The sequence below is a fragment of the Zootoca vivipara genome, chromosome 2, assembly GCF_963506605.1.
Source record: "Zootoca vivipara chromosome 2, rZooViv1.1, whole genome shotgun sequence".
In the NCBI taxonomy this organism is placed as follows: domain Eukaryota; kingdom Metazoa; phylum Chordata; class Lepidosauria; order Squamata; family Lacertidae; genus Zootoca; species Zootoca vivipara.
In genome coordinates, this window is record NC_083277.1 from 84,203,243 (window position 1) to 84,228,006 (window position 24,764).

The following is a 24,764-nucleotide window of genomic DNA, read 5'->3' on the forward strand; positions in this document are numbered from 1 at the left end:
AAGTTTAGAGTCATGTCCGTTGCTATACCCACCTTTTCCTTGGCCCCATCTACCACCACCATATTGCCCCCAGAAGATTGCTCATGAGGAATGCAGCCCTTGGGCTGAAAAAGATTCCCCACACTTGCACTGTAGTCTCTGCTTCTCATCTGTAATTAGGGGTTCGTAATACCTTGTTCTTTGTGAGATAGTGGTAATGATTACTTAGATCAGGGGTCCTCAAACTTTTTAAACAGGGCGCCAGTTCACTGTACCTCAGACACTGTTGGGGGCCGGACTATAGTTTGAAAAAAATAAGAATGAATTCCTATGCACACTGCACATATTTTATTTGTAGCGCACAAGAAACAGGAAAAAACAAAGGAGGCAGGATTGTTACAGAACAGGTCTGTCCGTACACACCCTGTGTGCTGATGGGTTTCGTCCGCTGCCTCCAAGGAGCCTCCCCCACTGCACTCACAAGCCAGGGAGACACGCAGCCCAAAAGGAACGTGGGGAAGCGTTAACTGCACACAACTCAAGCCCGGCCGCACCTGGGAGTGGGAACTAAGGGAACTGCAGCTGGATCCAGGGTAGTGCGTCTCTCCCTTCCCGTGCAGTGGGCATGGCATCTCAGGGTCTCAGCCGGGCGGAAGAGGGCGGCTGAGCCGGGCGGAAGACGCCTCCGCGCGTATTGCATTCCTGCCATTGCTGTTGCATCTTTATTTTATTATTTGGTTTGGTTTGCGTGCCTCAAAGGGACCTCCATTTTAGGTTGGGTGCTTGCAATGTGGGGCTGCCCCATTGAGCCGGTTTTACGGCTATAAAAAAATTAAGACAGCGGCAGGTTCTGCAATGACCGGGCGGGCCAGGTTCAAGACCCTGGTGGGCCAGATTTGGCCCGTGGACCGTAGTTTGAGGACCCCTGACTTAGATAATGCATGTGAAACAATGCAAACACTCTAGTGCTACATATTTGCCATATAGCCTATGCTGCCCACTTAAAATGAATGTTTTAAGTTCTTTCCCAATGGTACTAAGTTTACATGATAAGAGTTCCTGAACTGATGACTTGAAAACGCCACATTTTGAGAATTGAATTGAATTCATTATAGGTTCATTTCACTTGAATGCTGTTTGGAATGGTGCTGTTCAAAATGAAAATTTTGAATACCCAGACAGTTTTGAAACTGAGAAAGCTTAGTTGTCTAAAAATCACGTTACCTATATCTACCTTTACAAAACACTCGCCACAATCTTATCCAAGTTTACTCCGAAGTCCTACTGTGCTCAATAGAGCTTATTCCCTAATAAGTACATTTAGAAATGTTGTAATTGTTATCTATAGTAGGAAGATCTGGTTTTCACTTGCAAGCTCCATGTAAAAGAGAGAGGTGAAAAACAAGGGTCAAACCTCAGTACTGACCTGACCAATGATAGGAATCAAATATCTAAAAATCTGCACTGGAGAGGCTAAAACTGTATCACACTAAAGAGGGGCAATTTCCCATGCAACAACCACACCAATATAAGAAAACCTGTGACAATAATGTCAACATTTAGCCACCAAATACATTATCTAGTGGCTGTATTTATCAGACCTTACACCGCTTTTGCTTTTCTCTCTGTTGCTTTTCGGTTCCTCATGACAAAGCATGGCTTCCAACGAGGGAGTACATATTGCACCTGGTTCATGGGTGTCGCATTACTTAGCTCAAGCTGACTTACCTGGTACAGTGAGACTGCACAGTTACACATTTCTCTCAAAGATTTTTAAAAGATGTTCTGGGAGGGTAGCAGAGGACATTTCAACCACTTTATTTCCAGGGAAGGCTCAAGGCTCCTTCACGTTTTATATAGGACACACACAATTTTAAGAATGTGCACACGTAGCAGAAATGCCCAGCCAATTGCAGCTTACTAGTTTGTGTAAAATGAGATTTGTGAAGTGACTCTCAGCATGGGTACGCTATTGGGGGGAAGGGGGAATCAACTTTAAGAAAACGATATATAATAATATAAGTTTTCTCTTTTACGAAGTCAGTACAATGATTCATCCAGCCCAGCACTGACAATTATTCATGCCTCCATTTAGGAACATAGGAGTCATACTATTGGACCATCTAGCCAAGTATTGTCCACACAGTTTGGCAGAGGTTCTCCAGGGTTTCTGTCAAGAGTCTTTCCTAGCCCTACCTAGAGATACCAGGAACTGAACCTGGATCCTTCTGAATGCAAAGGATGGGCTCTACCACCGAGATTCAACCGCTCCCACTGTTCTCATGCAGAATTCTTTCCTGACCCAAATGAGACATACCAAGGATAGAACTTGGGTCTTCTACAATCACAGCATGTATTCTAATATAACTCTGCTCTCTAACCATCAGAGGTAGAAGTTTACAGGCAAACAAAATTTAAACAGGGGAAGTCCTAACTCTGCAAGAATGTAGTGAGAGAACCGTAAGCATAAATATGCCCTGGATCAATATGGCTTTGGTCAAGCCATTTCACCTATTCATCTAAAACTGCCACTTGCCATAAGGAAACAAAAGAGCAAAGCTGTAATTTACTCACCTTCATGGGCTGTGCAGCAGTTGGGATAATTGGTTGGTGTGTTTGAATGGGTTGGGGAGCAGAAGCTGAAGGAGGGGGAGGGGGAGGCTGGGGAGGTGGTGGTGGTGGAGGCTGGGGAGGCACCACCGTCATTACTGGCGTCTGGACAATAAGATCAGGGGTCACAGAAGGAAAGGAATGAGTTGTTTGCACCGGCTGAGGATTTGGCTGTGAAGCCTGCGTCTGTGGTGGGGATGATGCTTGAGTTGTATTCTGTACCGTTGATGCTCCAGCCTTGGATGTAACTGTTAGAAAAGGAAGCATCATCATATGCTGTACAGCAAACCTCAACACATGCAAAAACGTAGTTCAAATAGCCCCACCCCCTGCAGGAGAAATCACTGCTATGCCATGGAAATGCTGGAGAGATGTAGGCAAATCAAGAGGCTGTGAAATTAAGAGCCTTGTTACCAGGCTCATTATCTTCAGCTGGCTAAAAGCCTCGTTACCTGGTTCATTATCTTCAGCTGGCTGCGCAACAGGCTGAGCATTTTCAGTGCTGCTTCCAGAACTGGTTTTTTTTGTTTTTGTTTTTGCTAGACCTGCTGTGGCCTCCTCAAGGACTTTGAGCATGACTGGTTGAGTGTGCACAAAGCTGGAGGCCTTTTGCCTGTCCCCCCTCCAGGAGAAACCATTGCTATGCCTTGCCGGCGCTGGAGAGAGGTGGGTAAATAGACTGGCTGTGTGACTGGAAGCCTCATTACCTGGGCTCATTATCATCAGCTGAGCAACAGATTGACTGCTGTGGCTATTTCTCGGACTGCCTTTGGGGTGCAGAGCATATCCCCCCACAAAAATAATGAATTTTTGCTTACCCGTGTTACTGTTTTTCCTTTCTTTATAGAGATTGTGATGTTCTTGGCTAAGCTGTACATGAATTTGGAGATACTGATTCCTACCTCTTCTTAAAGTGAGCGCCTTCTATTTGGATAGTATTTGGTTTGTTGGGTGAGAGGCATGGGAAGTATTTTACCCAGTACAGTGGAAAACTAAAGAAAGTGATTTCTATACTCCACTTTTCCAGGCTGAGAGCCTATTAGCAGGGATAGGTTCTGCCCCCCACCCCAAGACAAAGGGAATGATTGATGTCAATGCTTTCTTTAAGAGATGTTTCTGCATTGTTACTTGCTAACACTAGGTAATTCTCTCTCCCTGGCATGGATACTATACGTACATGAAACACACACACACACACACACACACACACACACACACACACACACACAAGTTCCCTTCAAGTACAAGTTCATCCACCCTATTCAAATACACAAGTAATGATAGTGAATACTGGCTAGTCCAAAAGGAAAAAAACACGTGAATAGGCAGTCCCAATATCAGTACCTGTTTCCTTCCTCCCCCGTCCTCTTCCTTTTGTCTGGACTATAACAATTTCAGTTTCTTCCTGCGTCATTTCAGATATTTTCTGCAGAAAAAGTTTTTCTAGAGCTTCTGCCATTAAAACAATATCATCCCCTGGCTGAACAAACAAAAAATGTAAGCGGTTACACACATTCACAACTCTGTGATACCATGGAAATAACAGAACGACGTGGCAATAAATCTGCCTAATTGGTATCAATGACACCTGGATGTGTTGGATGCCATGTTTGTTCTGAGGTTGTTTCCAAATTCTACTCGAAGCAAACCCACTGAAATTAATGGACCTAAGTTAATCATGTCTATAAATTTCAACAGGTCTATTCTGCCTAAGATGAAGGCTGGACGCCGCCCTTGATAAGGATGTATTTATTGTGATGTGACATCACACAGAGCTTTTAGCATGCTATTTCCAAGCTGTATGCTTTCATTAAAAAGTCCTGTAGCTTCAAGTTCCCTTTAACCCCATCATATTCTACACCAGGCATCCCCAAACTTCGGCCCTCCAGATGTTTTGGACTACAATTCCCATCATCCCTGACCACTGGTCCTGTTAGCTAGGGATTATGGGAGTTGTAGGCCAAAACATCTGGAGGGCCGCAGTTTGGGGGTGCCTGTTCTACACTGTGTCTAATGTAGTCACTTCTGGGTTCTACTTGACTTTTTCCAAATCAAATTTGGCCATTTCAAGTATTTGCCAGCATACAGCTCTTGCCCCCCAACTCACTGTATTTAATTATATAACTAAAGTAACATACACACTTATTTCTGCTTTTGAAACAGATTCACTATATTTTTTGTTGTAGAGATTTATATCTTGTTTCTTTTTGTTGTTGTTTCAAAAAAAATATCAAGGCAGAAAAGTTTCTCAGAGTTAAACATTTGGAACCTGCTTGTTCTAAATCTGAATTCTGAAAACTGTTAAAAAGTGAAGAATTTTATCTACTCTAAATAAAGAATACATTTTAAAAGAAATGTTGCTTCTAGGGCAGGTAGAAGAAGGAAAGTACTGTTGCATGAGAGAGAAAGTCTCATGCAACGTCACAGACACATCATTTGAAAGCCCAAATATATGAAGACCACATACCTTATTATAGATATAACAGTTTGTAAACATTGTATTGAAGTCCTGGATACATTCTTGTGCATTCCAGTAGTAGTTATTCTCCAAGCGTTTCCTTATTGTTCCCATATCCATAGGAGTTTTAATAATTTTATAATAATCCTGTGGGAACAGAGAGGATTAATTATTATAACTGAAACTTTTGCCAGGCATACTGCATTCAAGCATTTCATGTAGAAAAGCTTAAAGAATATAATTTCTCTCTGTCCCAACTCTACTAATTAATATGTCAACATATTTGGTAACAATGTCTAGAAGATAAAATAATTATAAACCTAGAAGCATTCAGAGTCTTATCAAAACAACTGACAAAGAGGGAAATCATTCAACATTAGATCCTTAGCTATTGTAATATCTATTTATAACTGCTTCTACACTGTCAGGACCCAGGTGGCGCTGTGGTTAAACCACTGAGCCTAGGGCTTGCTGATCAGAAGGTCGGCGGTTCGAATCCCTGTGACGGGGTGAGCTCCCGTTGCTTGGTCCCTGCTCCTGCCAACCTAGCAGTTCAAAAGCACGCCAAAATGCAGGTAGATAAATAGGAACCGCTACAGCGGGAAGGTAAACGGCGTTTCCATGTGCTGTTCTGGTTTGCCAGAAGCAGCTTTGTCATGCTGGCCACATGACCTGGCTCCCTCGGCCAATAATGCGAGATGAGCGCGCAACCCCAGAGTCGGTCACGACTGGACCTAATGGTCAGGGGTCCCTTTACCTTTTACACTGTCAGGCACATTAGTGCTGTATTATTCACATCTTTTACACCCTTTGTGGCTAATGGCAACTTCATATGCAACAGCCATTGGGGGACTGGTGGGGGGGGCACATGGGTAAAAAAGCCCATTTCAAATGCTTATCCCTCCACAACATAGTCCTATCTAGTTCATCCCTCAGTTCCTCTGTGATACTGGGTTTAAAACATACTTTTAATGTAAAGGACAGACACACACATAATGGCCGATAGAACCCAAATTTCACAACAATTAATATGGAAAACCATCAGCTGACTGCTCAAACAAAGTAAGGTACCTGCACCCAGTAAACAATGTGAACCAGAACTTTTAAAACAACATTTCTAATGTTGGGAAGGATTCTGTGGCTGCAGCTCACAATTCCTTTCAATAGCTCTCTTTTCAGACCACCAGTTTAGTTAGCTAGTCTTTAACAACAACAGGACATACTGACAGACAGCGATTTGCCTGAACTGCATATACAGTAAAACCTCGGGTTACGAACGCGATCCGTTCCGGATCGCAGTTCGTAACCCGAATAGTTCGCAAACCGAACGCGATGGGCGCCGCCATTTTGCGCATGCGCAAAGCGCGATTTTCGCGTGCGCGCGGCTTGTGCGCGCACGCGGCGAAAACACTTCCGGGGTTGCGCAGTTCGTAACCCGAACTGTTCGCAAACCGAGGTGGTCGTAACCCGAGGTACGACTGTATAGCTTTAGTACTTAGGGAATGAAGTAGCCCTGTAAGCATGCTCTGTAACATTTCCAATGCGCTCTGGTAGCCATTTAATTGTTCTTTCTTTGGCAACACAAATTTTCAACAATTTCATGGTCAGAAGCATCCCTGTAGCACCATGCAGTGCTGCACAGCACAGGAATGATGTGGATCAGGCCCATGAATCAGGATAGGTACACTGGGCACCACAGTTCTTAAAATGAACCTAATATCCTGACTAGGAAGAATACAAGCTGACCACTGACCAAGCATGCAGAGAAATCTATTTAGGAGTGCGCCAACAAAGGAATGTTCTTTCAAACAGCTTGCAAGATTTCTGTCACACTGCCTAAGTAATACAGCTGAATAAAATGGTCCCTGAGTGGTGGGGCAGCAGCATATCACTGTCCACATTACTATGGCCTGTTGGTTAGCTATTGAGTAGACTTTGAGGTCTTATTTTCAGATTTTCCACAGAAGAATCCTTTGGATAACTAACAAGATAAATCATGGAGGCATGGCTAATCTAAGCCAAGTATTAACAAGGTATCAGAAGGAGGAAGGTACTTTCTCAAAAACTAAATATGAAAATAAAACCTCCCATTTGCCAACCAAAGCAATTATTTAGGTTTGATATGAGGAAAGCTAAGCATCAAGCAAATAAAAATAGTCCCATACAATAATTATAAAATAACCATACAAATAAATGTTGCTGCCACTATTAATTAATTAATTAAAAACAAATGCTGTGATATCTGCTATACAGAGCCCAAAGTGATACAACTCTTACCCAGGGGAATTATGTCTACATTAGATACACAATACGGGGAGAGATGTTGGGGACCAGCAATGGCGACTGAAAATATGGATGGGCACATCAAATGATAGCCTTTCTTCACCTTCCAGCTGTATCAAGCATCCTTCCTATGAAATTTAGTTCATTGAGCATAACATATGCTGCTCTCATGCTTCATTTTCTCCCCCATGCCTACTCCTTACTCCATATTATCTGCCTTATTTCCCTCACTTTACTGTAGGCCCATTTGATGCCCCCTTGTCCTATAAAGTTCAGTACTGTAGAATCTCAGCTGACTGCATGCTTTCTTTATTCCTGTTCCCAGTCCCTTCAACACTTCTGAAGAAACTCTAACGTTTATGTTTATTTCAGTCCTCATGAAACTACATTTCTATTCCTCTCCTGTTGACCCCCTAGCCAATTCCCCTGCCACATATATTTTTTCCACCTTTGGGTTGCTCCTCACCTCCCATCTTCCACAAGCATCCCACACCACTAAATGATAAGATACATTGCTGCTCCTTTAATTCTCTTAAATCTATACTTACAGGGAGGTTTAGTTTGACAGCATCCACAGGCTGCTGGAAAGGCCATGAAAACTGATGTTTCCATAGTGTCTTGAGCACCACTTTGAGCAGATACTGCAGTTGGTTGGTCATACGCTTGGGTTTGTTAGGATTTGAGGTCTCTGGTGGAGGTGGGTTATTAGCTGAAGTATTGCCTTGTTGGGTTTGGCCCTGTGCCTGTGTTGTAGACATTTGTGTAGCTTCTAGTCCATCCCCCATTACTGGTAAATTTCTCAGTCTTGTCCCAGGGCCACTCTCCGCAGACATGCTATTGATCCCATTGCATTCTCCACTAGGCACTCTGTAAAGCAAATGCAACAATATTAAACATGGGTCAGATAAGGTTAACTATACATCGGTGCACAAAATATTATTATTATTGTTTGCGTGTTTCCATTTGCACAGGGTAAAAAATTGCACCCACGCAAGTATACAGCTTGGTTCACCCTCTTACTTGTAAAATCCTACACTAGGTAAGGAACCGAACCATCAGAGTACCCTGAACAAAGCACGTGTAGAATCTTCTAGTATAATCCATCTTTTCTCTTCACCAAACTTTACTAAACATTTTCCCTATGAAGAAGATCCAACACTGTGCTAGCAGTTATGCAAGGACCTTCCTTTCCACTCCCCCAACCCCAGAAACAGATTTTGGCAGCATACAAGTGTCTAGAGAAAGAAGCAAAGCAAAGGGAAGTTCTTTTACACAAGTTCACAGCATCAGCAGGATGCCATAGCTGGATGTTACTCAAAGTATTTCACAAAAAATGCCTTTAAAGCATGTTTGCCCCACTCCTCAAATGAAAAGACTTTCAGAGTAGCTTGCATAAGATCAATAGAAAAGGCAGTCTTTGCTCAGAGGCATGCAATCTAGAAGAAATGACACAAAAGGAAAGGCAATTAGGAGGGAAGAGGAAGGCAAGCATATTCAGGAAACAGAATGGAAACAATTCAGGAACAGAAAGAGCCAAATTGAACTACTGTAGTCTCAGCTGAGTCGACGGAGTGGTCCTGCTTTTCATCTCTCCCTCTGCAGAAAATTTATGGAATAGCTGCCGGCAGAAGAAGTTGAGAAAAGGAGGAACCCGATGGAACTTGTCTTTCAGTGGAGCCAATGGAGCAGGCACCCCCAAACTTTGGCCCTCCAGATGTTTTGGACTACAATTCCCATCATCCCTGACCACTGGTCCTGTTAGCTAAGGATCATGGGAGTTGTAGGCCAAAACATCTGGAGGGGCGCAGTTTGGGGATGCCTGCAATGGAGTGTCCCTGCTTCCCTTGTTTCTTACTGCTACTGCCATGCATTTCTCATCAGCTAGGAGCAGGGTGAGCTTATGCACATCCTACTGATGTGCACGGTGCCTCGGAACACAACCCCCAGGTAAATGGGGAGCTACCTGTATTAATGATCAGTAAAAGCCTAGGAGAAAAGGTAAGTTTTTAGGAACTGCCCAAAGCCAATAGTAGGCACTTGTCCTACTTCAGAGGAAAGGGTGAGTGCCACAAATGAAAAGGTCCTCCTCATGATTGCCACAGGATAGTCGTGGTAAATTGATTTATATACCACATTTTCCACAAAATACATCTGTATTCAAAGCCCCTCAATTTTTAACAGTTGCAACTAGCAGTGAGCATAGCTTTTCCCTTCTCTCTTTCTGGACTGTGGTTTACTCATGGCAAAACCTCAAATTTTCTCCTATACAATGGAAACTTAGCTATTATTCATTAAAGTTAAACTGGCCATATTTGGAACATTGTATTCAGTTCTGGTTAACACATCTCAAAAGGGTTAGAACTGGAAAAGATGAAGAAAAAGCAATCAAATGATTAGGAGGTTAGAACACCCTCACTTACAAGGAAAGGCTAAAATGCTTCAGGCTTTTTGGATGGCTATAGTGGGACAGGTTTATAAAAGCTTTCACTATGTAAAATGAATGTTTTTCCTCCTCTCAAAATCCAGAATAGAGTCATTAGGTTAAACTGGCGGTAGATTCAAGGTGGTTTTTTTGTTTTTGTTTTTTAAAAAGCACTTATTCAAATGACATTAATTTATAATTTTTTCTGCCACAAAAAAATTCTCAAACTCAGGTCCCCATCTGTTATTGGACTACTACTCCCATTATCCCGGACTACTGGTTCTGCTAGCTAGGGATTATGGGAGTTGTAGTCCAACAACAGCTGGGGCCCAAGTTTGAGAAACACTGCACATATCCTCAAATAGCAGTTATGGGGGAAAACAATAGCAGAGACCTTCATGTGCTGCTTTTGAGTTTCCACCAAAGAAAGAAAGAAAAGGATGTTGCTGGCTGCTGTTGGAAACAGGAAGCTGGATCAGATAGATCCTTGGTCTGATTGAGCAGGATTCTCACACTACTTCCCTTTTCCTTACCATACCTTCAACCAGCATGAACCAGTTGGAAAGTTCAGCAGATATTACTGTCATATCAAAAAGTGGCATCAGTGGTGAAAAAGGTAACAGAAGTATCACTTCCTACTCTTCCAGCCTGTGAATAACTTCACCTGGTGCTGCAGAACACTTCAAGGGATGGCCTGACTTATATTTTTAAATTCATCCTTCATAATGAAGGGTGGGTAAGAAATAACAAAATTAAATCAGTATCCCCATTTGCTTTTAGGGAAGAAGCAAAAACTGTTTTTGTTCAACAGGTTTCTGCAAGAGATTGCTTTTAAGGCTGTATAATTGCTGTCTGTTTTCTATTTTTGTTTTTTTATTTGTTACCTTATTATTGTTCTAACATTTGTAAAGCAACATGATTACATTTTAGTAAAGTGATGATGAAATTTCAGAAATAATCTGATAACACCATTGCAATTCTTTTATCAAAAAGCAATAAAAAGGAAATTTTCAGCTTTCGGCCTTAAAACAGAAAAATTCTTCAAACACTATCTCAAATTTAAAAAAATGCTACTTAACTCTTTTTATGTTCTTTTAGGAAATGCCTCGAACAGCCCAGATCCCTTTTAAACAGTGCAATACACAAGGAGAGTCAGGAGAGGGTGCTAAAAGACTAGAACACATAAAGGATAATCTAGCCCAAATTTCCAAAGTCTCTTATCTCATATACACAAGCTATAAAAGCTATGTGGATAATTTGTGCATTTGAATTATTATTTCTTAGACTGTTAGGGCCATAACTGCCCTCCCATAAAGAATATGTAATTTCTAATAAATGACAACTCTGAATTGGTTATTAAAATTACTTGAAATGAAAGAAACTGAAGCAGAGCTCTAAGTGGATGTGTACTGATCAGTGAGATCATGTATGCCAAAGGAAACATTTGCAACAGGGAGGCACCAAGCCTTCTTGATCTCAAAACCATGGGTGGCTAACCTGTGGCTCTCTGAATGTCGTTGGACTACAACTCCCATTATCCCTATCCTGCTGGCTGGAGCTGAAGGGAATCGAAGGGCGACAAGTTAGCCACTCTTACTCTACCATGAGCAGCAGCTACATTCAGACATCAAACTATGCTTCAGTGTGTCAGGACCAAGCATATGTGAGTGTTAGGATCCAATGGTGCCCCTTCCCTCTCCTCTGGTGTAGCTATAAGATAATAAGCCTTTGCTTCCAAATTCAACAACCCACAATTTCACATTATGTCTGAGCTCTATAATATGATCAGCCAATTTCAAACAATGGGTTATGAAGTATAACTATCCAGTTTCATTTATTACATTTCCTCCCAAGGAGCCCATGATGGTCTGCATCTCTGGTTTATCTATATAACACTATGCCAAGATTTTGTGAAATAAAGTAAATGCTTGCTAACTTCTCTTCCCGGCTTGAGGTGATGAGGAAGTATGTGAGCCCGTGACTTTGGTCAAACTGCTTCCTGCAGTGCTAAATCATGGTTCAGCACTGCATGTGAACTGGGTCTTTCTCAGGTTTGACAATATGACAAGGGGTGGTTAATAAAAAGTAAAATGAAAGCTTTTGAATTCCTACTTGCAACCATGCCACATGAAAAGGAGGGAAGTGATTGAACCCAGGGTGGATAAAAATCAATGATTTTTTAAAAAAAAAATAAAAAAACGGATTTTTTTGATTTAAATCGGATTTTTTTGATTTAAATCGATTTTTTTGATTTAAATTTGATTTTTTTAAATAAAATGCTTTTTGAGGAAAATATATTACCATCCAAAGGTTGTTCCATCATGAAATAAAGATTAGTTTTTTAATTATGTAGAATAAGGTTGTATATGTTTAATTTTTGGGGTAAATAAATTCCATTAATCCATTCACAATGTCATGCTCTTCCAGAGGTTTTTGTAAGATTATTGGGCAGTTTCTCTGCCTACAAGATATTATCACAGGTGCTTGGTTTACTTTTGCAGTTCTCAAAACTGAATTTGACTCAACAGAGATCACATGCCTCTTCTTCACAGCAAAAATGTTATAACATGAACAGAGTTGAGAAAAAGACCTTAATCCTATTGTTCTACAAACCTATGAATACAGAATCAACCCCTTCAGTGCTAAGTTTCAAGAAGTTCAGTGAATAGAATAGAAACAATATTTTTCTGATTGTTTGGAGTGGACAGTATTTAAGTTTTTCATGTGTAGGCTGGGCTGACAGTCATATATATATATATATGTATATATGTATAGTTTTTTAGTTTTTGTTTAACCAAATTAGTTAACAAACATGGATGTTTGTTTAAGCAAATAACGTATGTTGTAATGTTATTGTTTCAGTTGAATAAATCTATTTAAATTGTTATTATTAAGGTACAGTAATGATTATTTTTCTCCTTCCTAAGTACAACAGTAAAGTTGTCCAAATATGAATGATTAACCTATTAAACTGGGGATAAAAAACTAATATGAAAAGTTGTTATTCTAAGAATCTTCATTTACTTGCATATTAAAGTTATACCAGCAAGAATTAGTCTTTATGTAGAAAACTATGATTTAAATCAAGCCTTACTGACTAGTTATTTAAATCATGATTTAAATCGTGATTTAAATCAGTTTGATTTAAATCAAATCCACCCTGATTGAACCTAAAGCTTGTCTAAGCTTTTTCCTGACAGGCTAAACCATGGATTACTCTGACCTGTGAATGAAGCTATTGGTGTAGTTTGCACATAGCTCCAAAGCATGGTTTAGTGCTACATGTATAAACTGGAATGAGCTCAACCACAGGCTTACACACTCCATCCTCCCATATGGCTAGGTGGTTTTGCTAGCATTTAGTTTTACTTTCTCATCAAGTTGTCTTACAACCAGGACTATGGTTTATCACAGACCCAGTTTCAAAACAAGCCCGAGGCTTCATTCCAGCTTGTGCACAAACCACTTAAACCATTATTACCAGTACTGAGGCTCGGCTCTACCTTTTGCAAGCTTTCTGCTTCCTTATGACTGCCTACATCAGGCTTGTGAAGCCAAGGTGCTTGTTCCTTGTTCCTTGACTCTACAGTGCAATTTTATGTTTGTTTACTCGGAAGCATGACTCAGTTTTCAATACGACTTATTCTCAGCTAAGTGGGCACAGCCTTATAGCTTTACAGCAGTAGTTCTTAACCTTTTTAGGGTCAAAGACCCCGTTGAGAATCTGATGAAAGCTAAGGACTCCAGAAAAATGCACATAAACACAATAAATTGCATACCATTTCTTTTATTGCAATGGAGAGAAAAAAATTGTAACTAGTTTACAGACCCTCTGAAGCTCATTCATGAACCACAGGTTAAGAACCCTGCCTTACAGAATTAACTACTTTTAGCAGAGTGAATGAAATTCATACTAATTTGAGAAACACTGCTATAAACTGAAGAAGTGTGCATGCACACGAAAGCTCATACCAAAATATAAACTTAGTTGGTCTTTAAGGTGCTACTGAAGGAATTTTTTTATTTTGCTTCGACTCAGACCAACACGGCTACCTACCTGTAACTGCTATAAACTGTGAATATAAACTGTGCACTTCCAGATTCTATTAGAATGGCAAAAGTAATGTAAAAGGGCAGGCTGTAGATACAGAAGTAATTTACAAATAGGAGGTTCAAATTATATAAGGTACAAGTATCATTACTGCATTATGGTTCTCAAAGCAGGAGGCAGGCCTTCTGAGACAACAGAGTTTTAAGGATGGAAAGTTTCTACACTCTGTTCCCTAAACCAATGTACTGTGTGTGTTCAGTGGTTTAGCTTTGACTGAAAGCTCCTTATTTTTTCATCATATTGCTTTCTTCTTGGAACTTTTAAATATTTCTATGTGACAAGATTCTGCTTCCACCCTTTTATTTTGGTCTACTTAGCTCCATACCTGAAATGATAGCAACTGTACTATTTTATTTAACCTCTGTCAGCTTCAATCCATTTTAAATCAATGCATGTTATGTTTTCCCAACAGTTTTATTCACAGTGGCAAACACATGCAAAAGAAAGAGATATTTGACACTTTTGTTGTAGCATCTCTCCTTTGGCTTTGTATGTAATGATCCCAGCACAAACACACATAATCATTAGCTGTGAAGACACAGCACCACCAGAGAATGCAGAAGTTGGCCATCACTGTTCCAGGTCAAGAAAGGAGAGCTGACTGAATCATTACTACATGTTGCCCCTATCAAACTAATATCCTAGCATGATTACACACAGGGGCATCTTGCCCATAGGAGCTAGTGGTGCGGGGCGCCACAGCACCAAGTTCTGGAGGGCGCCAAGGAAGAGGTGAGGCTGGACGCAGCACCTCTTGGCAGCAGCTGCACCGCACCCGGAGCCTCCTCCCCGCCGGAGGAGCCGCCCTCCAGCCTGCCCACCGGGAGGGAAATGGGGGGCGCGCCGGAGAAATTTTTGCACCACGGAGTTGGATACCCTTAAGACGGCCCTGATTACACAGAACTAAGGTTCGGCTAGAAAAGTAAGAAGTGCAACATTTGCCTTGACTGAACAAAACGGACAGAGGTCAAACTACATGGCTCCTCAACAGAATCCTGTTTTCCTTAACTATCCCTGATATATACAATTACCAAGCTGATTCATCCCCTATGTGCTGATTTCATGGCCAGCAAGAAAATCAATACTTCAGACTAACATGACATTCTTATTGCTACAAAAGGAGGGGTACCATGACATTTCCTGTTATATCCAAGTTGTGAGACTGTAGTTTAATCCTGATTTAATGATTTCAGATCTTGATTTGTAGTTTGAAATCAAACCATTGTCTCTTAAGCCTACATGATTACAAATACATCTCCTGCCCCCAAAGGAAAATGGATTGGCAATCTCTTATAAACACACAGAAAGTAAGGGTGATTGCAGTGGTCAAGTACTGAATGTCCTCACTTAGCACAAGCCACTTTGGTCCTTCAATGGGCTCCACATAGCAAAGCAGTGAGGAACCTCCAGCCCACAGACAAGGCGCTGCAGGAATCTTAATGTGGTCTACAAGGCTATCTCCTTGAAATACAGTAATGCCTATCTGCCCCACACCTGTGATTTCAGGTGTAGGGGCAGGTGAAAGTACAGCTACAAAGAAACAATTGAGAGCCTTAAAGGTGTGCTCCTGATAGTTCTTCTGCAAGTGAAGTTTGCTGTAAATGCTAATTTGGTGCTGACAGCAAGCCCCACTGGGATCAGCTGCTCTATGGGGCATGCAGGCACTGGGGGAAGTCTGAACCTGTCCATTGGCCAGATCCAGTTTTCCACCCCTGAGATAGGAGATAACCAGACTATAACCTGGACCTGTACACACACCTTCCTTCCGAGTAATAAGGTGATAACTTTTAAATTAAGCATTGAATTAGTCATTAACATTGCAGTCATGTGTATATATTTGTTTTCTCCTTGCACTGTCTTGTGATCAGGGTGGATAAAAATCAATGATTTTTTTAAAAAAAAAAATCAAAAAAATTGGATTTTTTTAAATAAAATGCTTTTTGAGGAAAATATATTACCATCCAAAGGTTATTCCATCATGAAATGAAGATTAGTTTTTTAATTATGTAGAATAAGGTTGTATATGTTTAATTTTTTGGTAAATAAATTCCATTAATCCATTCACAATGTCATGCTCTTCCAGAGGTTTTTGTAAGATTATTGGGCAGTTTCTCTGCCTGCAAGATATTATCACAGATGCTTGGTTTACTTTTGCAGTTCTCAAAACTGAATTTGACTCAACAGAGATCACATGCCTCTTCTTCACAGCAAAAATGTTATAACATGAACAGAGTTGAGAAAAAGACCTTAATCCTATTGTTCTACAAACCTATGAATACAGAATCAACCCCTTCAGTGCTAAGTTTCAAGAAGTTCAGTGAATAGAATAGAAACAATATTTTTCTGATTGTTTGGAGTGTACAGTATTTAAGTTTTTCATGTGTAGGCTGGGCTGACAGTCTAAGTTTCTTAAAATATATATATTTTGTTCTTGTTCAGCCAAATTACTTAACAAACATGGGTTTGTTTAAGCAAATAACATATGCTGTAATGTTATTGTTTCAGTTGAATAAATCTATTTAAATTGTTATTATTAAGGTAATGATTATTTTTCTCCTTCCTAAGTACAACGGAAAAGTTGTCCAAATACAGTATGAATGATTAACCTATTAAACTGGGGATAAAAAAACTAATATGAAAAGTTGTTATTCTAAAAATCTTAATCTACCAGCATATTAAAGTTATACCAGCAAGAATTAGTCTTTATGTAGAAAACTATGATTTAAATCAAGCCTTACTGACTAGTGATTTAAATCGTGATTTAAATCGTGATTTAAATCAGTTTGATTTAAATCAAATCCACCCTGCTTGCGATAGGACCATTTTGCCATCTCATTTAACCACGCTAATATGCACTGGCAAAGGGGGTGGGATTATTAAACATCTAAAGCAAAAAAGGAAAAGGAAGTCCAAGCAAAATGGGTAGAAGTTAGTTTGGACTCTTAGCCAAATAATGCTGATAGTAGGTGAGCTATGATTTGATCAAGCAAGGAACTTATGTCGTTAAGCCAAGCTGTATACTGAAGACCATTTAGAAGTGACTAAGTTGTACCCCAACTGTACAACGCAGGTGATGCAGGTGGCGCTGTGGGTTAAACCACAGAGCCTAGGGCCTGCTGATCAGAAGGTTGGCGGTTCAAATCCCTGTGACGGGGTGAGCTCCCATTGCTTGGTCCTAGCTCCTGCCAATCTAGCAGTTCGAAAGCACATCAAAGTGCAAGTAGATAAATAGGGACCGCTACAGCAGGAAAGTAAACGGTGTTTACATGTGCTGCTCTGGTTTGCCAGAAGTGGCTTAGTCATGCTGGCCACATGACCTGGAAGCTGTACGCTGGCTCCCTCGGCTAATAATGCGAGATGAGCGCGCAACCCCAGAGTTGGTCACGGCTGGACCTAATGGTCAGGGGTCCCTTTACCTTTAAGTTGTACCCCAACTGTTAAAGAGTTCCTGTGTGCACAGTTGTGCTCTATAACTTAATACACATTGGTAGATCACAAGAACTCTAGTGCAAAACAGTAAGGCAATAGAATACTGAAGTTGGCCCACTCCTGGTCCCTTGAACAGTCAAATAATATCAATTAGATGCTAATAAACTTTAAAAAAACCTAATTGGTATGCTCTCTGCTGTGGGCTGGCTGACTTATATGCACATAAGTGGGAACCGCAAAATGCAAGCATGAAATTGTGGCAGTCACCTGTTATTTCCATGATGTTCTACAGAGCAGCACAACATGCACTGTTTGCATACAGAACATAAAACCTTCACAAGCACACACAATGAAATTAGACATGGTGGCAATTCAAGGCCTATAACCCTGTATGTTGTTCCTGTTCAGAGACCACTTCTGTTAAGCAAGAGGTCAGCTGGGGAAGTTAGGTCCAATTGTCTAACTGGAAGCACAAAAGCAAAAAAGTTACAAGGCAGATAATGACAGTTACTATGTAAATACATTGTAACAGGCCCTGATTTCTGCACTGTTGGGAAGGGGCCCTTACTACTGCAATTCTATCAAATGATCACAGGATTCATTTTGAAATTCTTGACTTCATGTATTTGTCATATAACTGGATATTAGTATATTGCATATACTGCCAGGAATACAAATGTAAACAGAGTGGATTTGATTTAAATCAAACTGATTTAAATCACGATTTAAATCACGATTTAAATCACTAGTCAGTAAGGCTTGATTTAAATCATAGTTGATTTAAATCATAAAGACTAATTCTTGCTGGTATAACTTTATTATGCAAGTAGATGAAGATTTTTAGAATAACAACTTTTCATATTAGTTTTTTTATCCCCAGTTTAATAGGTTAATCATTCATATTTGGACAACTTTACTGTTGTACTTAGGAAGGAGAAAAATAATCATTACCTTAATAATAACAATTTAAATAGATTTATTCAACTGAAACAATAACATTTCCGCAAATGTTATTTGCTTAAACAAACATCCATGTTTGTTAACTAATTTGGCTAAACAAAAACAATATATATATATTTTAAGAAACTTAGACTGTCAGCCCAGCCTACACATGAAAAACTTAAATACTGTCCAAACAATCAGAAAAATATTGTTTCTATTCTATTCACTGAACTTCCTGAAACTTAGCGCTGAAGGGGTTGTTTCTGTATTCATAGGTTTGTAGAACAATAGGATTAAGGTCTTTTTCTCAACTCTGTTCATGTTATAACATTTTTGCTGTGAAGAAGAGGCATGTGATCTCTGTTGAGTCAAATTCAGTTTTGAGAACTGCAAAAGTAAACCAAGCACCTGTGATAATATCTTGTAGGCAGAGAAACTGCCCAATAATCTTACAAAAACCTCTGGAAGAGGTGAATGGATTAATGGAATTTATTTACCCCAAAAATTAAACATATACAACCTTATACTACATAATTAAAAAACTAATCTTTATTTCATGATGGAATAACCTTTGGATGGTAATATGTTTTCCTCAAAAAGCATTTTATTAAAAAAAATCCAATTTAAATCAAAAAAATCGATTTAAATCAAAAAATCCGATTTAAATCAAAAAAATCCGATTTTTTTGATTTTTTAAAAAAAATCATTGATTTTTATCCACCCTGAATGTAAATCTGAATATATTTGAAGGCATTCCATTCAACCCTATCTGTTATTAAATGACAGGATCAATTAATCAAGGTCTATGCAATAATGTGTAAAGAAGGAAGAGAAATTTCTCTCTCACTGGCAGTGAGAGCAGTCTAATAAGAATACAGTCATACCTTGACATCCGAAGGCTTCGACTTCCGAAGATTTTGACTTCCGAAGTCGAAGCCTCCGGAAGTCCGCCCAGCACGCGCGTGGTCGGTGCATGCGCAAAAGCGTGAAATCGTGCTTCCCACATGTGCCGTAGCAGCACTTCGACTACCGAAACTCTGACTTACAAAGACAACTGCGGAACGGATCATCTTCGTAAGTCGAGGTACCACTGTAAATGGCAGTGGGTTTATAACATAAGACATGTTTGCACATAATAATAAGCACAGAGGTATTGGCTTCCCCTCATGGTTTGTTTAAAGAGAAATAAACCACAAGCTCTGGGTTGTATGAAATGCTAACTCAGTGTTGTGGCTTGCTTGCTTCTTCCTTCCTTGGCAAAAATGAAGTGTGGGGCAGGTTTCATCCTTGCTCAAGGATGAAACTAGCCTGGACCATGATGTGATACCACCACACAGTGTAGTTTTTAACCCCAAAAGAGGATGGCTTAATAATAATGCTAAGCCAAACTGTGCAACAGTACATCATTGATTAAAAAAACACTTGTGCATAACTGATTACAACTACTATTATCAATTTGTTTCTGGATAGCAATTATGTATTGCTACAGTAGGGACTGGATGGAAAGGGAATAGCAGAAAGAAAAATGACTCCCTTTAGAAAAAGTTCTCAAAACTGTACTAATGGGCATAAATTGCTGACAACTGTGATCTCTATTAATGCTATTTTGCTTCCTTAAAAAATGGGCAATGAGAGACCTAGAAGCCAGGTATGCCACCTATTTACAGTTTCTTGAATAAGCAAGAATAAATAAAAAGGAACATTTAGAAGTAGAAATAAGATTGAGACTGGAATATAGAAAGCCGTCTTATACGGATTCAGACCATTGGGTCCATCTAGCTCAGTACTGTCTACATTGACTGGCAGTGGATCACTAGGGTTTCAGACAGGAGCCTCTCCCAACCCTACCTGGAGACGCCAAGGATTCAAATGAACAATAAAGCAGATGTAGGAAGAGAGCCAAGGTAATCTGTTAATTTTCAGTACTTTAAAAGAAAGCAAAAAAAAGTTACCATAAATATTTTATAATACGCTTTTATTTATTATATTTAAAATTAGTTACAAGTTTTATACTGAGAAGTCCCTAAGGGAGCAATAAATTGAAGAGATGGTATAACCACAAAAACCCAAGATTGATAAAAATGGCTATACTCTAACATTTACTTAAATTACTCTGTCAACTAAATAAAAGTCAAAATGTCATATTCTTTTCTTGCGCTTAAGTTAAGATTGATGTTTCTCATCACTTGATTCTTCATAAAATGTTTTTATTGTCTGAAAACTTAACACAAGTCAGCATAAAGGAAGAGATTCTGGAAACTGCATTAGGACTGATCATGCAACTGAACAAGAAAAATCATATCAAACAGCAAGTTAAATATGTCTTACAATCCTAGCTCCAAATTTTAATAAGATATTTCTGGTTCTTACATTTTTCATGAAAAAAACCAAAATTGTGTAAAATTAAGCTTTTCAATGTGTTTTCAACTATGATTAGTGTATAGTGGTATGATAACTGAATGGATCAAGTACAGAATCCACCAAAATTCAAAAACAGCTAAACATATAGTACATAAAACATAAATAACACGGTACATTTTGAGTTTGTATATTTTAGCTACAGAATTCCAGAAGAGTTTACATAATTTTAAGGGGACAGAATTCCAAAACCCATGTATAAAGTTTATTCAAGATTTACTATTTCTCTAAAGAAAATTAGCAATATGAAGCTTCAGTATTGAAGTCCTCCTGCAGCTAGCAGGTCTGTCTTCATTCTGGCCTTTCCTAACAATGTGAAGATCTCCTTGAAAATCTCAACACATAGAACAATTGAACATGGACATCTTCTCCTATAAATGTCTACAATCTTAGCACCTCTCACTTTACACCACAAATTACCAACTTCTGAAGTCTCAAACTAACTTTTGTAACAGACATGAGCAGCCGGACTTCACCATTACGTTAGCACCACCTAGCAGTAAGGACATCATCATTATGGAGTGCATGCATTTAGGTACAAGCCACAATACATTTCTTTTTTGGAAATTTTGCATAATAACAAGGTTTTTATTTTCTGTAGAACTAAAACCAAGGGCAAACATTATATCACATCCTGATTAAAATTTCATATGGTCACCAGAAATAGGTTAATTATCTCTGCTTTATATTCCCCCAAAGCAATTTACCCACAGTTGTACAAAATGTGGCAAAAGGTAACATGTGATATTTATTCTGAACACTTGCACATTTTATCAAGATGTGACAAAGCACATCCAGTTTGTTCTACATTTTATAAACCAAACAAAAGCAGAATATAATAAATAATAAACATTATTATATGTGAAAAATATGGAGTTGTTGACTAAGCATGCAGAGTTGGAGACCACCAATCCTGGTCCATGCAGTTTTCTGTAGAACAGAATTAATTTGGATGTAGTTGATAAGTCACTCTTTGTTATGCACAGATACAGCCAAAGTACAAATACTATTTACACCAAGCTATAATTGATACCGATGCATATCACCAGTTCTACAAAATTAGATGGATTATATGTAACAAAGAAAGATTTTTGTCTTCATAGTAAAATGTATCAAAAAAATTTAATATATTTTTATTAAAGATTTATTGGTTTACAAAAGTATGTGCAATGTCTCTCTTTTCAAGTTACATTTTCTACAGATTAGTTTCATTTGTCGAGATATTAGTGTTACATTAGGAAGAAAAGGGGGGAAAGAGGTGGAGGGTGGTGAAGTCGGGTGGCAATGTTTCTATTTTACTTCATGTACGTGTGGGGACCTGTGTCAGCGTCGCTTGTGCAGGTTCTCTTTGCTATTCACTTGTGTTCCTTTGGTGTTGAGAGAGGTTGGGGATTGGCCTAGGGTGTGATTCTTCATTTGTGATTGGCTGTGGTGAACTTTGTTTTCATGTGTGAGTGGGGTAGGTGGATGTTTTGGATCAGGTTAGCCATATTGATTTGTATGCTGTTGGTGGATTCTTGTCGTTGTCTTGTTGGGCTGTGTATGTGATAAAGGGGAGCCATACCGGGGTGAAGGCGTCTTCTTCTATTTGTCCCTGTGTCAGTTTCAGTGTATTGGTTAATTTTTCTAGTAAGGCTGTTTCCCATACTATTTGTTACCATTGGTCCATGCTTACTCCTGACAGGTCTCACCAGTGTTTGGTTATGTTTCTGGTTGCTGAGAGTAGGTGGGTAATGAGTTAAATGTATCAATAATTTAAGGCAGACTAGGGAGCCTCAGGTTACATCCAACTAAGTCATCCCATTTCCACAGGTTGAAAGCCTTGTGTTGTGTGATTTCCTCGCCCTCTCTTCTCTACACACCCTTCCAAATCTGCTTCAGAGGTTTTGGGAAACTCCAGGGCAGATCTGTGGCTGCCGCAGGGGAAGAAGTCCCATTGCACAGGTGGAAGCACTTGGGCCAATGGCATAACTTCTTTGGATACAGGCCATTGGGGCAAATGAGGCCTTCCAGGCTGCTCTATTTGCTCCACAGGATTATCTCTAGGCCATAGTCCTTTTCAGGCTACACCCCTCGCTGGCTGTGCTCTGCACCCTCCCTGAGTACTTTTGCTTAGTTGAAAGTGTCCTTGACTTATGATAATGTCTCTAGGTTGCCTGAGTTTTTGTGTGGCAGAAATGTAAAAGCAAGCCTAATAGACAAAAATCAGCAGAGATCAGGGATACATTAAGATTATAAGTCAAGCCAGAGGGAGACAAGAGTGGAATGAGTCAACAACTTGGAAGATACAGAAAATATTTCAACTGGGATGAGGAGGAGTGAAGACTGAAAGTAATAATGAGGGAGAAACTGGAGCACCTCCAAGAAGACTAATCAGGAATGTAGCTATCACAATGAAGTGTTCAGGTGATGTGGAATCAAAATAAGAGAACTACAGAACAAAATGAACTATGAGGCAGTTAACATCCAAGTTGAAAGCAGTAATTTGGAACTTTTTCTGTACACATTCCACGTTTTTCCAGTTCATTAAATAGCTTGCATGATACTGATCAAATAACTTAAGGAACAGCAAGATGCTTACATCTTAACTACATTCACTAACTAGGCACATACTGCAGATGTTCAACAGTAGGCCAGTTGACCAAACAGGGGCCAGTTTGGGAGATCCAGGGCAAGCTACCCTCAGTGGTTCCCTCTCAATGATGCCTACCGCCTGCACCTGCTAATTGGAGGACAGGTGCATGCCTGCCCCAGGTGGTGGTGCATCAAACAAGTACCAGGGTAACACGGCACACATTAACTTGCCCATGCCATAATGTTGATTACATTGGGGCAGTGCTAGGGAGGACAGGTGCATGGACCAGGAGCTTCACTCAGCAATACCAATGGGCTGCACCTCCATTCCCTTCTAGCCACCACTGTGCTAATTACACTGGCTCTAACATACATATGTTGGGAATGGCATTAGCATAATGAACAAGGTGGTGGTGAGTAAAGATGCACTACATAGGGTCAGCCATCTCCCCAGGTTGAGCCACATCCGCTATGGTGGAAGCAGTGAGCCCTGTTGGGGTTCCATCACTCACTCAAGTGTGCCATGTACTGGTGCTGAGTTAGTGACTAAAATTTATTCAATGATAGCTTAACTGGAAACACTCTTTGGCACTTCCCTCAAAAGACGTCTACCTAGTTAGGAACACAGGCACAGCCAGATGTGTCAATAAAAAATAATTAGCATTCCTGCCTACACAAACTCATGCTAGTTGTTTGTAAAATAAAATGGGCGGAGGACTAAGAACCAACATTTGTAATGTTTCCAAGCCTGGTAGCCCAAAGAAAATTATTACACACCACAGGTGACTAGATGAGTAGCTACTCTGATAAAGGGCCTTCCTTACTGGGGTTATACAGTGGAAACAGTGCTCAGCCTATAAGGAAGCAAGATTATTAAAATTATTTCTTTGTAAAAGAAAAGGCAAGTGAGAGAAGGGGAGAGTTATATTACTTGCTGCCTGTAATGTGAGGCCATTACACTGTAAGTGACAGTGACATTTGAACAATCATTGTTACACTGCTGCAGTTCTTGCATTACCTGGAGGAAAAACATTGTCCTAGTGACAATGCAGTCAGTGGTAGGGAAGCTAGATTTCTGCATAAAAGCCCTAGACGAAAAGAGGTATTAATGCCCTGCAACAATTTTCTTATTTTTTTTATTAAAAAAAAACTAACTCAACTGCAAGTAAAACATGGTGCAGCATCCAACTATTGTGTCCTGCCATTGCAAGGATTTCTGCTTGGCCAATGGAACTTCCTCCCTCTCTTTCCCTCATGTGTGCTCTTAGTCCAGGCATCCCCAAACTTCGGCCCTCCAGATGTTTTGGATTACAGTTCCCATCTTCCCCAACGTCCTGTTAGCTAGGGATCATGGGAGTTGTAGGCCAAAACATCCAGAAGGCTGCAGTTTGGGGATGCCTGTCAGTCTTTCCTAGGAGTTTTCCTTAACTCCTAGGAGTTGTGGAGAAGAGATGGGGGAAAATCTGTTGTGTAAGCAGGAATGCTTGTTCTGATGGAACACACTAATTGGATACCACTGGTAGTTGTTTAACCACCTG

At 39.9% G+C, this 24,764-nt stretch overlaps 1 protein-coding gene across 7 annotated transcripts in view; it reads right to left on the reverse strand.

Moving 5' to 3' along the window:
* The window catches only part of BRD4 (bromodomain containing 4), an 84,780-nt gene that overhangs the window by 39,685 nt on the left and 20,331 nt on the right, over positions 1-24,764 (reverse strand). For all 7 annotated transcript variants that reach the window (XM_060271775.1, XM_035104766.2, XM_035104762.2 and 4 more), the window contains exons 3-6: positions 7,879-8,197; positions 5,057-5,194; positions 3,934-4,069; positions 2,554-2,837 (exon numbers count right to left, since the gene is read on the reverse strand). In XM_060271775.1, coding sequence (XP_060127758.1) covers positions 2,554-2,837; positions 3,934-4,069; positions 5,057-5,194; positions 7,879-8,163 — 843 coding nt within the window. In that variant the 5' untranslated portion in view covers positions 8,164-8,197. The remainder of the gene's footprint in view (positions 1-2,553; positions 2,838-3,933; positions 4,070-5,056; positions 5,195-7,878; positions 8,198-24,764) is intronic.